Consider the following 11695-nt stretch of genomic DNA (forward strand, 5'->3'; position numbering starts at 1 on the left):
GCCCAAGCTCCTGAGACTCAAACCTTGCTCTAGGGTTTCCGTGTGGCATGGCGAGCGATCCTGATTGTGGTGTACGCCAACAATGTCTTACAACCGTGTCTCACCTTGCAGGTTCTCCAAATCTCTCCCCGAATCCGATGTCCCCAGCACACAATAACTTGGGTGAGTAACTAGTCATCCGTACGGTGGAGACCGCCCCACTGGCTGTAACTCTACTGATTGCCTCCGTGGGAAGGGACAGTGAAGTGAGCCCTGCCCCTCCTTCACCATCGGCCCTGCTCAACTCACTGGGTTTCTGGTTACAGTGATCCTTGGTTCACCTCAGAACAGGGAAATCTGAGATCAGTGGCCTGTAGGAAAGACAGTCTATGCTGAGGCTCATATTTCCCCTGGGAAGCGGTCAGACGTGAGTGAACGAAAATCTCCCAGACCTCAGACCTAGGAGACAGGGGTGGGGGTGGGGGGATGGGGAGGTTGGGGGAGCAGAGGGGTGGGAGGGCAGGGAGCCCTTGGTCAGCCAAACACACGTGCGTGCCTCGGGGCAAAGCCACAAGCAGCTGCCCAGACTTGGGCCCCAGCTCCCAGAAGCTTGTTTCTGACACACGTTGGTATTTTAGCTGAGTATATCATCTCATAATAACTTGTTATTAAAACAGCAACATATAAGGAATTTGGGGAGAGAGCAATGTGCCCACGATCGCACTGCCAAGCACAACCATTTTATCATGGTCCGTCTGGTGCTTGTGAGGGCAATGTAGACATGTGTTCCATGCTACTGAAATCATGGCCTGTCTGCCTTCTCCATTCTCTGCCTCTGTTCCTCTGAAAATGTTTCTCCATTTGGATGTTTCGATTATCACTGTGTTATCTCAGGGCGTTTATATCAGCTGACCCCACCGTTCCCACAACAATGTTCAGCTGTTGGACTGTGGGTCAGTGTTTTGAGGGTCACCCTGCCAGCCTGCTAGCGTCTCTCCAGCGTGGGAGAGGGGAGCTTTGCAGGAGTCCTTGGGGCTAGAAACGGCAGAAGGGCTCAAAACAGATGAGATGCCCATGTTTTTATCAAAGGTAGCTTTTGGTTTTCTGGTTTGTAGTTTGGGAAAAAAAATCCCTAAGTTTGGGTTCCCAGGGTTGGGAGTGTGGCGTTACGGCTGCTACTTGCTTTTCAGCTTAGGAAAAGCAGCTGATTATGGTGAAACACTTTGAGTGGGGTCCGTTGGACAGGCTGTGGCGCCCATTTGTTTTCAGACCGTGGCAGAGATTGGATAAAACGCATCATCTAGAATATTGGGAGATGGGTGAAGACCCTTTGAAATATGCCGATGTGTGGGTGGATCAAAACATGACTTTGAGATACCATTTAATCCTGAGGGGCTGGGCTGAGGGAAGGTCGCATCCCTGATAGCAGAGGGACTGAGTTATGGAAAACAAATGAAACTAGAAGGCATTAAAGGCCAATTGTGAGCTTGACTCTGGGCTTCCTGCTTTGGGATTGCCTTAGATTTATTTTTAGAGCCATTTCACCCCACCATGACCAGGTAGGTACCACTGTGGTGGGGACTTATCTTTGAAGCCATCAAGGTCACCAGCCAGTCTGAAAGTGGCAGTGGCCTTGGGCCAGAATTCTCTGGCTAAGGGTCCCTCCCAGGCATTCAACTCTTAGACCTGGGGAAGAAGGGCTGGGAGGGGAAGAGCAGGGTGGGGACAGGGTGAGTATTTCCTTCAAGGTACCCCAAGGGCTGCTCTTCATAGCCATGGGCAGAAGCGTGGTAACTTTCATGTCACAGGTCAGAAAATTAAGTGGCTAGGAGAGCCTCTGGACTCAGCCATATACGGCGACAGAGAAACTGGCTTTGTATTTTGGCTTCCTCGGTGTACAGATGTCGGGGGAGAATCCATACCATGCATAGAGCTATCTGAGGAGAATACTTAGACCTTCATGGCCTGCTCACTTCTGGGTTCACCTGTGGTGTGGAGGAAGCGAGCACAGGAGAGGGGCTCTGTATGGCCAAGATGAAGGTGTTGGGAGTGGGCTGGGCGGGGCTGGGTGGGGCGATGACGTGTGTGTGTGTGTGTGTGCGTGTGCGTGTGCGTGTGCGTGTGCGTGTGCGTGTGCGTGTGCGTGTGTGTGTGTGCGCGCGCGCTTGTCAGCTGACAGGGAGGGAAGGTGAGGCTGAGCCCTGAACGCCACCTCGGCCCCCAACCCACAGCATGAGCTAGGTTGCCAGTATACTGAAGGGGTTGCGGTGGGATCTTCACAGCAGCTTCACTGAGGCACTCTGGCCACTGTATGGAATGTACTTGATGGGAAGTTACTGGAGGAAAACCAGAAGGGAACCCAAGTAGGTGTGGCTACCCTGAGGGAAGCTGAGATGAACAGAATGGGACAGACCCTGGAGAGGCCTGCCCTTTTAAGGTGTGACAGGCCTGGAGAAAATTGACAGAGGTCACTATGCCTCACAGCTTTCGGAGTCCAAGGCACAAAGTGGCAGCCATTGCATCGTGTTTGCCATTAGTCTAAGGGGAAGGCGCTGTTACAAAGCACACAAGGGCTGGGTGGAACCCTTCCCAACCAGGCCCTAGGGTGGGTAGAATACAATACATCCAAGAAAGGGGGAAACCTTCCATTTTGCAGACTTCCCACAAGCAGGTAGCTGCTGGGAACTTCTTCCCCTTATCTACTGATTGTTCTAGCAACACCACTGAAAGGCTTGTCTGACATCACGGGAGTAGGTGGATCAGGGAGAGAGCAGTCTGTCTGGGAGGAAGCCAGAGGAACACAGGCTGGTCTATCACTGAGGGAAGTCAGGACAGGAACTCAAACAGGGCAGGAACCTGGAGGCAGGAGCCGATGCAGAGACCATGGAAGGGTCTGCTTACTGGCTTGTTCCTCATGGCTTGCTGAGCCTGCTTTCTTACAGAACCCAGGACCACCAGCCCAGGGATGACCTCACCCACAATGGGCTCCATTGATCACTAATTAAGAAACTACCCTACTGGGTTGTTCATAGCCTGATCTTGTGGAGGCATTTTCTCAACCGAGGTTCGCCTGCTCTCAGATGGCTCTCGCTTGTCAGGCTGATATACAACTAGCCAGCACAGTGCTTTCAAGAAACATGAGGGTATCTCCAGGTTCCAGGTGTGCCTCCTAAAGATCTTGTTATGAAATTATTATGCAAAAAGAATGTGTACAGCATCCAGATACTTCTTTCATTTCTCCCTCACTCCAGGCCACAGCTCAGGTCTGGGAAAGGATGAGCTTCCTGCCCCAGTGAAGCCACTTCTCTAAAGCAGCCGTGTGGTGACCTGGGTGATGAAGCCCAAATTCATGCCTGAGCCCCAGCTGGGCACAGTGTGGAGGCTGGCCCTGGGGAACCCCTGACACTGTTGTTTGTCAGAGCAGGAGCTGTGAGCAGGGTGTGTTTCTGTCAGACGCATCATGCTGGGTGGGTCACCTGGAACTTCCTAAGTGTCTAAGGCAGGAAGGTTGAGGACCAGGGGAAGGAAGCAGCAGGTTAGGGAAAGGTGACCCCTTGGATCCCTCTGGTGAGTAAGCCGTTCCCTGCTTCACAGTGACACATGCAGGGTGTGTCTGGGATGAGGAAACCAAGGTCCTCGGAAGAGCCCCGAGGCAGCAGAGAGCTGAAGCCTATTGAGGTAATGGCTTCCTGGATGCCTATGGCAGGGTGAGCCACCTCCTGCTGGGAGAGGATGGGGCTGGGGGGGGAGGGTAGGAGCAATGAAAGGCCCCTGAAATGGAGAGAAGCCAGCTGGCTCTGTGCTGCCAGACAGGGACTTTGCAAAGGCCATCTGTAGCTGCAGCCTTTGGTGGGCTTGTGAGAACACAGGCAGGTGCTTAGGAAAGGGGCGCACTGGGTACAGCCATGCAAGCATGAAGACAGATCCCAAGAACCCCTGGAATACCAGATGCGGTAGCATGTATCTTCTACAGCAAGATGGGAGGCAGACTGGAGACTCCCTGGAAGATCATAGGCCAGTTGAGCAGGAGGCCCTGTCCCAAACAAGGTGGAAAGTGGGGACTGATACCTCAGGTGATACCAAGGCATGTGCATATCACACACACACACACACACACACACACACACACACACACTCTTAGTAAGTAAACTGGCCCGAGGCTAGAGGAGCTTGCCCTCGTTCCTTTGCTTGCCTTAGCTCGCTGCCCTGACCCCAGAGGCTAGAGTTAGGACCCAGACACTGGGTTCGAGGACCAACCCCGGTAGCACATGGGAAAGTCCTCAGGTGGCTGGGCATGAAACTTCTTTGTATGAGGGAATGTCTTATGTCACCAGTATTGGGCCTTGCTGCTCAGGGTCATACAGATGTGGCAGGACACTCTACTGAAAGGGAACAGCTAAGGAAGAGATAGCTGAAGGGCTTTGGAGTTGGAGGAAGGAATCCTTAATACTGAGACAGACCTGCTCTCCATGGGTGAGGAGGGCCCAGACTAGCCAGGCTTCTCTGCTTTGACCTCAAGTCCTATGGTACCCACGGTGAGGACCTTTGCCCATCGCCTGCTTCAGTTTAGGAGAAAGTTGCTGCACCCCTCTCCTCCCCTCTGCTTCTGCCAACTGGAATCTTTTTGCACATGTTTTTAATAGGCACCCCTTAATCCGAGTGTCGCCTTCTGGGTTTTATTCTGTTTTCCTTTCCTTAAACAAAACAGAGAGTCTGTGCCAGCTTGGAACAGAGCTTGGAACTGAAGCCAGCCAGTGCGTTCTGCTGGCCTGGGGCCAGTGGAGAACTGAGTGCCCCATGCCAGTCCAGAAGCCTGCCTGACACCATGCTGGTGGAGGTGGAGGCCCTGATGGCTGGTCCCAGAGGCTTCATGTCTCTGGCATTTCTGTTCTGGGAGGATATTAGCAGTGACTGGGCAGACTGGTAGGAACTGGGATATGTGGAGTCAAGATCTTTTCTAACACCCCATGTCATTGGAAGCCTTGGTCAACAGAGCAAACCCGTGCTCCTTGGAGAATCAGCCGATGCAGTCTTGCTGTGCCAGGAGCCTTTGAGAAGCAGGTCCTCAGAGCCCTGTAAACTACATTGGCATTTGTTGGGAAACTCTGAAACCTGGGGTGTGCTCACTCCAGGGAATGGCAAGGTGGCTGGAGCAGCTAAGCCCTTGTTGGCTGGATCTCGAAGCACACTTTGTTCAAACCTTGGTAGATCAGAAAGCAGAGAATGGAACCAGAACTCAGGGAAGGCTGTAACCCTAAAGGCCTTCTTCCAGGGACCTACATCTGCCAGCTTGGCCCTATGTCACAAGGGTTTCCTAACCTCCTTAAAAGTACCACCAGCTGGGGACCAAGTATTCAAATGTATGCGCCTGTAGGGTATATTACAGTTCCAAACCTTAACAGTTCCAAACCCCTTTCTGTTTGATCTTTTAGGAAGCTCAGAGTCAAGCAGTCAGTATCTGCTACCACACACTTATACCAGTGAGAGTTCTTTTCTCTCAGGAGTCTTGACTTTTGCATATGGGAAGTGGGGGAGGGCTACCACTGCTCCGCTTTGGCTGAAGTACCTGAAGGAAGCGGCTAGGGCTGATAGTGGGGATGGAGGGAGAGAGAGAACTCAAAGGCACAGCCATGACTTAAGAAATATGTAGGGAGCTATCCTATCCTGCCTGTTTCTGAGCCAGAGATGACAGGTCCCCTCTGAAGTGGCAGCCTTCAAATTGTGCCCCAGCGCCATGACACTGCTGCTGTGAGCCCTGATGGTGTGCCCACCTGATCCCGGTCTCCCTCCTGTCTGCTCAGGGCGCCTGGAGGATCACAGAGGTGTTTAGAGGAGGATCCATATCTCCTTGGGAAGGCCTTTTTCTACCCTGAGGCTCACCTTTCCCAGAAGAGTGTTCCTCCAGGTGTAACTGACACTCTGGGTGGCCTGCCACCTTTGGATTGGTAGGCAGGGCTGACCTGCATCGGTCAAAGCTGCCTCTTCAGATTGACACATGGCAGAAGCACAGTGACCGAGATGGCCAGCTTTAGCTGTCTTGTAGAACCAGTCTTGACACAGACCCTATAGGAAACAGACCAGAGTAGGAGACAATGTCCCCAAGGACACACCTCAAGGTTGACAGAGCCTGTACCTGGGCAGTAGCAGCTAGTGGCACTGACAGGTCACCTGAACACTTTAAACCTTGGCTAGCCCTGGGCTTTTCTTTTTTCTTTTTTTAAACAAAACAAAACAAAAACCCCAAAGTGTCCAAAGCAACATAGCTCACATTCTAGTGGCCGCATTGTTTAGAATCTAGCTTATCTCATTGGAATGTGGGAGCGTGGAGCAAAGCCAGGGCCGAACATGGCCAGTGTGGCTCGGCCCAGCCTCGGGAGCCGGGGCACAGGCCACAGCTGCTCCTGTCCCATCACTCCCTTCTCTGTACAGTAGCTTTGATCCTCTGCCTCTGTCCCCCTGGCCTCTTGATCAGCCATGAGAAGAACAGGAAGAAAGGAATCTTTGTTCTTCTGGAAAGCCAAGACAGGATCAGGGAGTTCTCAGGTCCGTAGTCAAGGTTCTTCTCACTGTTGGTACCAGATGCCATGTGCCAGGTGGCCACATCTTACTTGTTAGTTTGGGGAATCCACTGACAGCTCCAGAGGCATAGAGGATGCCACACGTGGGCAGGGGGTGATTTAGAGGCCGACATAGGGAACATGAACGAAGTCACGCTGGTTCAACATTAAAGGGCAGTGGCTTTCAGTGGGGAGGGCTTCCAACCCCTGGAACACATCTGGCAGTACTGGGAATGGTTTTTATTGTCAGTACTTGAGAGGGTGATATATATATACATACATACATACGCATACATGCATATATACATGCATATATATATTATATGCTGTTAGTATCCAGTGAGTACAGACTGAGGGTGCATTTGACCATCCTGTAATATCCAGACCCCCTTTCTCCCAGGCAGTCACTTGCCCTAGCTTAGGGTATGCTGACCCTGGAGCTGGCTCTGGCAGTATGTACTATGTAAAATGTCAGGATGGGGACTGTGTCTTCCTCTCACTCTTACAAGGGCCATATGCCTGGGCTGCAGGAGATTGGGACCACTTTGTCCCCAAGGGCCGCCTAGGCCCTTCCTCATGGGCAACACAGCAGCTGCCGCTCTTTGGCTTGGCCACTTCCGGGATACTGAGCATGGGCCCCTGGCAGCTCTCCACTTTAAGAAGTTGCCTAGTGGGCAGCAGACAGGATTCTCAGGCCAGTGCAAGGGAAGAGAGAGGACTTTGCGAACCTCACAGTCAGGTTGAAGAGTTGGGACTCTTATGGCTACCAGCTTGCACAAAGATGCACAAAATCACCAGGCGGCTGTGCAAATATTTGGGAGTCCTTCAGAGTAAGCGCCTGAGGTAGATGGTGCAGTGAGTGGTAGGTGGGCCACTTAAGTGGGGCAGAGTGGGCATAAGTCTCCTCCCTAAGGCCAGCAGTGGAGCTACAGTGTGGAGGAGTGTTCGGAGGCAGCACAGGGTGCATGCAGTCTGCAGGAGGTTGCAGGATAATGAGAGGATTTTCCAGGACCCTGCCTGCCAAGGGGACCCTGCCAAGGGACTGCTGTAGAGTGGCATGGCCCACACCACAGCCAGAGTATGCTTGGGGCTGCTTACAGTGCTGGTAGGTCCTGACCCTTTTCATGTTTGGGCCAGCCCTACTCTGAAGGCTGCTTCTGTTCACAGGAAGACCAGACACTATGGGGCAGGCTGCCTGTTGGTTCAAAAGAAATGAACGAAGTGTTTCTTCTATAGGCTGTCAGGGTCTCCCTCAGATTCTGAGGATCTCACTCTCTGGCACCCTGAAGGGTTTGTGCAATGGACATTGGGAGGTCAAAGGAGGAGTAAGTCTTTCAGAGCCTCACTGAATACCTACTGACCTGGCACACCCCGTGTCTCTTCAGACCTACAGCCAGTCACCTACTGTGAGCCGGCCTTCTGGTGCTCCATCTCCTACTATGAGCTGAACCAGCGAGTTGGGGAGACATTCCACGCTTCACAGCCATCCATGACGGTAGATGGCTTCACTGACCCCTCCAACTCAGAGCGCTTCTGCCTGGGCCTGCTGTCCAATGTCAACCGGAACGCAGCCGTGGAGCTTACAAGGCGGCACATTGGTAACATACCCATCTCCACCCCTGCCTCCTGGGGACACTGAGACCTCCCAGTACCAGGTGCTATAGGACCCAGATAGAGGAGGTGGGGGTGTGGCCCAGTGTGTGGATATGTCACCTGGTCTCTGCCCACAGGACACTGGTTGGTTCTGGAGTTGAGCTGCTTTCTTGTACTCTGGGCTGCTTCTAAGCACAAGGGGACAGCCCCACTAGGCAGAGCTCAACGTTTACGTAACCATTGATGTGCTGAGTCAATTGAAAACGAATTTCTGTCCATCTGGAGTGGATTTAGGTGATGGAGGGAAAGAGATAAAATGCAGACTGCACTAGGAGATGATGGGAAGGGAGGTCCCTTTGGCAAGGAGCCAGGGAGTGCCAAAGTCTGAGTAGCAACTTCACCAAGGCTCCTCTGTGCCTTGTGGGGTGGCATTTGGGGGAGACGGGCTAGAGCAGGGGGATGGCAGCAGCTGTCCCTCTGGGCACTGTTGCAGTAGCTGCTACGGAAGGTTACTACCGCTCTCCTCTAGACAGGAGCTCGGGCCTGAGGCTGGGTAATGGCAGAAGCTATTATTGGGACTGGGTCCAGGCTCTTTCCTGTGCCAGTTGTTCCAGCTGCTTTAGGAACCTAGAGCTGCCCACCACTCTCCCACTTGGCTTCGGGCTGGGCTCTGGGCTCCTCTCATTTGGTGTAGCCACTTGCAGCTCTGTCTGATGTCTCCTGCCCAGCTGGCCTAGTTGCCCTGTGGGTTGGTCTCTCTGACGCAATGTCTTCTGACCTCTGCAGGGAGAGGTGTGCGGCTCTACTACATCGGAGGGGAGGTCTTTGCGGAGTGCCTCAGTGACAGTGCTATTTTCGTCCAGTCTCCCAACTGCAACCAGCGCTATGGCTGGCACCCTGCCACTGTCTGCAAGATCCCCCCAGGTAAGCTCCGAAAGATGCTGCCCCTGGGCTGTGGCCCCTGCGGCGTGCCCTGGAAGTCTCTCTTGGCTTTCCTCCACACTGGTGTTTATGTTGACACTGTACCTGTCAGTGTGCCACTGACCTAGAGAACAGAGGCAGTGTCTAACAACCCTGTAACCCAGGGTGCTCTCCATCATCCCCAGAGGTGAGGTGCTGTCTTCCCTTCATTCTTTCTCCAAACATGTGTTCCAGGTCTACTTAGGGTGGAGGGGCGGATGGAGGTGCCCCCTGTACCCACGGCTTTATAGGCCTGAAGTGTTTAAGATGGACACAGGATGGTTGTGACACCCAGGGCTATTAGTCCCCGGCAAGCAACTGGGATAGGGAAAGGCCATCTACCTGTGGGATGATCAGGAAGGTGTCCTGGAGGAGGCACTAGGTGTCAGGAGATGGTGGGGTTCAGTTTGTGAGGGCACGTGCCAGAAAGGCTGGACTTAGGCCTTGGACCAGTGTGGGAATGTTTTGGGTTTATTCTGGAGAGTTGAGGATTTTCTGAGGATGTCCCCTGTAGCCCCCAAGAACTGCCAGGCTGGAACTCCCCTCCCCCCAAGGCATAAAGCCAACGCACTCCTCATACAGCCTGTGGCCTGTGTCCGGCCATTGCCTGGGACATGCTGTAGCCTCCCTTCTGTTTGCTGCTGCTGTGATGATGACAGTAGCGGGCTGTGGGCGGGGCCAGCCAGACTGCCGAGCAGAGTGGTGCTTGGGCAGCTTCTGTGGTTTCACCTATAATGTGCATTCACATCTCTGAGCTCACTATCTCTAGTGAACCCCGTGGCTGTAAGAAAGGCTAGGGAGAAAAGTTTGGAGAATGACCAGCTTCTCCAAGACCCAGAGTTGGAGGAAGCCACAGAAGGGCCGCTCCACGGAGGACTCTGGCTGACTAGCCTTGTGTTCGGTCTGTTGGCTCAGCTGAGGCTGCAGCCCCAGCGGGGCTTATGGACTGTGCTGTTTTACCCACCTCCTCCAGGAGCAGGCAGGGGTGGAGGTGGGAGCCAGCCTGCAGCCTTACTCCTCCATCTCCACGGCTCATGAAGGCTGAGCTGGCTCGGGTAGGATCCTATTAGCTCAGAAGCTGATGGGGCCCTGAAGCCCAGCTCCTCTCCCCCCCCCCCCCCCCCCCCCCGCCGCCACCCTCAAAGGAGACAGAGGGTCAGAAGAAGCAGAGGCACAGCAAGTGGGTCCCTGCTAGTCCACTGCCTACTGGACATGGACTCTGCCCTTTATTTTCTGGGTCATGCAATCCTGGCACTTGGGTAGCAAGACTTCAAACAGGTTTATTTTCAGTGTTATTTGTGCCTGTCTCTAGCTGTACTATGGAGAATTTAGATGCACATTGTTGCCAATGTCATCTCAGGCCAAGCTTGTATCTAGAGGCTACCATGTGGCCCAGCTATCTTCCCCAGGCCCAGCATGAGACAGGGCTATCAGGCAGAAGGTGCTTCTGACCCTCTGCATAGCATCCCTGTGTTAGTAGGTCCCATGCCCACCTCACTGCCATATGCCCTACTACTGTACCAATGCAGGAGCACCTGTCCCCAGGTGGCGACCACACAAGGCACTGGAAGCCATGCTCAGGTCCTTGCTTCTCAGAAGCCTTGAGTTCTGCCTCAGCCTCTCCAGGCCGTCCCTTATCACCCAAGCCCACTTCCAGGCTTCCTTCTTGGCATCTGGCATCCCGGCATCTGGAGGTGGCACCTATAGGCTTGTACTGACCCTTGCACATGCATCTCCTTGCTAAGGGAGTGCAGATCAAGTGTAGGAACAGAGAAGGCCCATCCTTGCATGGTGATGAGCTCAGAGCAGATAGCCGCTGGGGGGGGGGGAGGGGGGCATAGTGTACCACTTGAGGTGTGTGAATCAAACCATCCGGGTGGTCCTGGGATTGCCATCTCTGATTTGTCTGTGGTTGGCAGGCTGCAACCTAAAGATCTTCAACAACCAGGAATTCGCTGCCCTCCTAGCTCAGTCTGTGAACCAGGGCTTTGAGGCTGTCTACCAGTTGACTCGCATGTGCACCATCCGAATGAGCTTCGTCAAAGGCTGGGGAGCAGAGTACAGGTCGGTGACTAGAGCCGCCTCTGGCGGTGGTAGAGGGAGCCAGCTCTAGGCAAGGTATGGCAGCCCTGTTTAGCAGCGCAGCCTTAGTCTAGTGTTCGGCAGCTCTGGAGCGCCGTCAGCATTTCCAGGCCCTCTGTGGGGACACTGGCATTATTCTTGTAGCGATGTGGAGGCTAAAAGCTTAAGAGCATGCGTAGAGTCAGGTGCGTGGAAAGGACAGGTTCAGACTCAGCCTCTTTTGGCTGCTGCTGTGTCCTCAATTTCCCTGGGACGGACTCTCAGGATGACTGTCTCCCTGACAAGGAAGGAGATTTGAGTGTTTTATAGAGAACAGCTACTTATTTATGTATATATTTTCATTTAAAGAATGCCAGTTAGCACTTTAAACATGGCACCAGTAATAGCAAGGTGTGCCTGGTCTGCTTGGTTGAGGCCCTCAGACCGTCTAGACTAGGTTTAATGAGAATGCAGTCTCCTTTCCTTCCCCATGCTGGACAGGAGAGGTCTGGGAGGCAGGGCAACATGCCCTTCTGCTCCATGCC

At 53.5% G+C, this 11695-nt stretch overlaps 1 protein-coding gene across 3 annotated transcripts in view; it reads left to right on the top strand.

The window, feature by feature from the left end:
- Nucleotides 1-11695, top strand: part of Smad3 (SMAD family member 3) — a 109134-nt gene that overhangs the window by 92226 nt on the left and 5213 nt on the right. For all 3 annotated transcript variants that reach the window (XM_052188064.1, XM_052188065.1, XM_052188066.1), the window contains 4 exons: nucleotides 112-162; nucleotides 7922-8134; nucleotides 8916-9053; nucleotides 11009-11153. In XM_052188064.1, coding sequence (XP_052044024.1) covers nucleotides 112-162; nucleotides 7922-8134; nucleotides 8916-9053; nucleotides 11009-11153 — 547 coding nt within the window. The remainder of the gene's footprint in view (nucleotides 1-111; nucleotides 163-7921; nucleotides 8135-8915; nucleotides 9054-11008; nucleotides 11154-11695) is intronic.

Source organism: Apodemus sylvaticus, chromosome 7 (assembly GCF_947179515.1).
Source record: "Apodemus sylvaticus chromosome 7, mApoSyl1.1, whole genome shotgun sequence".
Lineage (NCBI taxonomy): Eukaryota > Metazoa > Chordata > Mammalia > Rodentia > Muridae > Apodemus > Apodemus sylvaticus.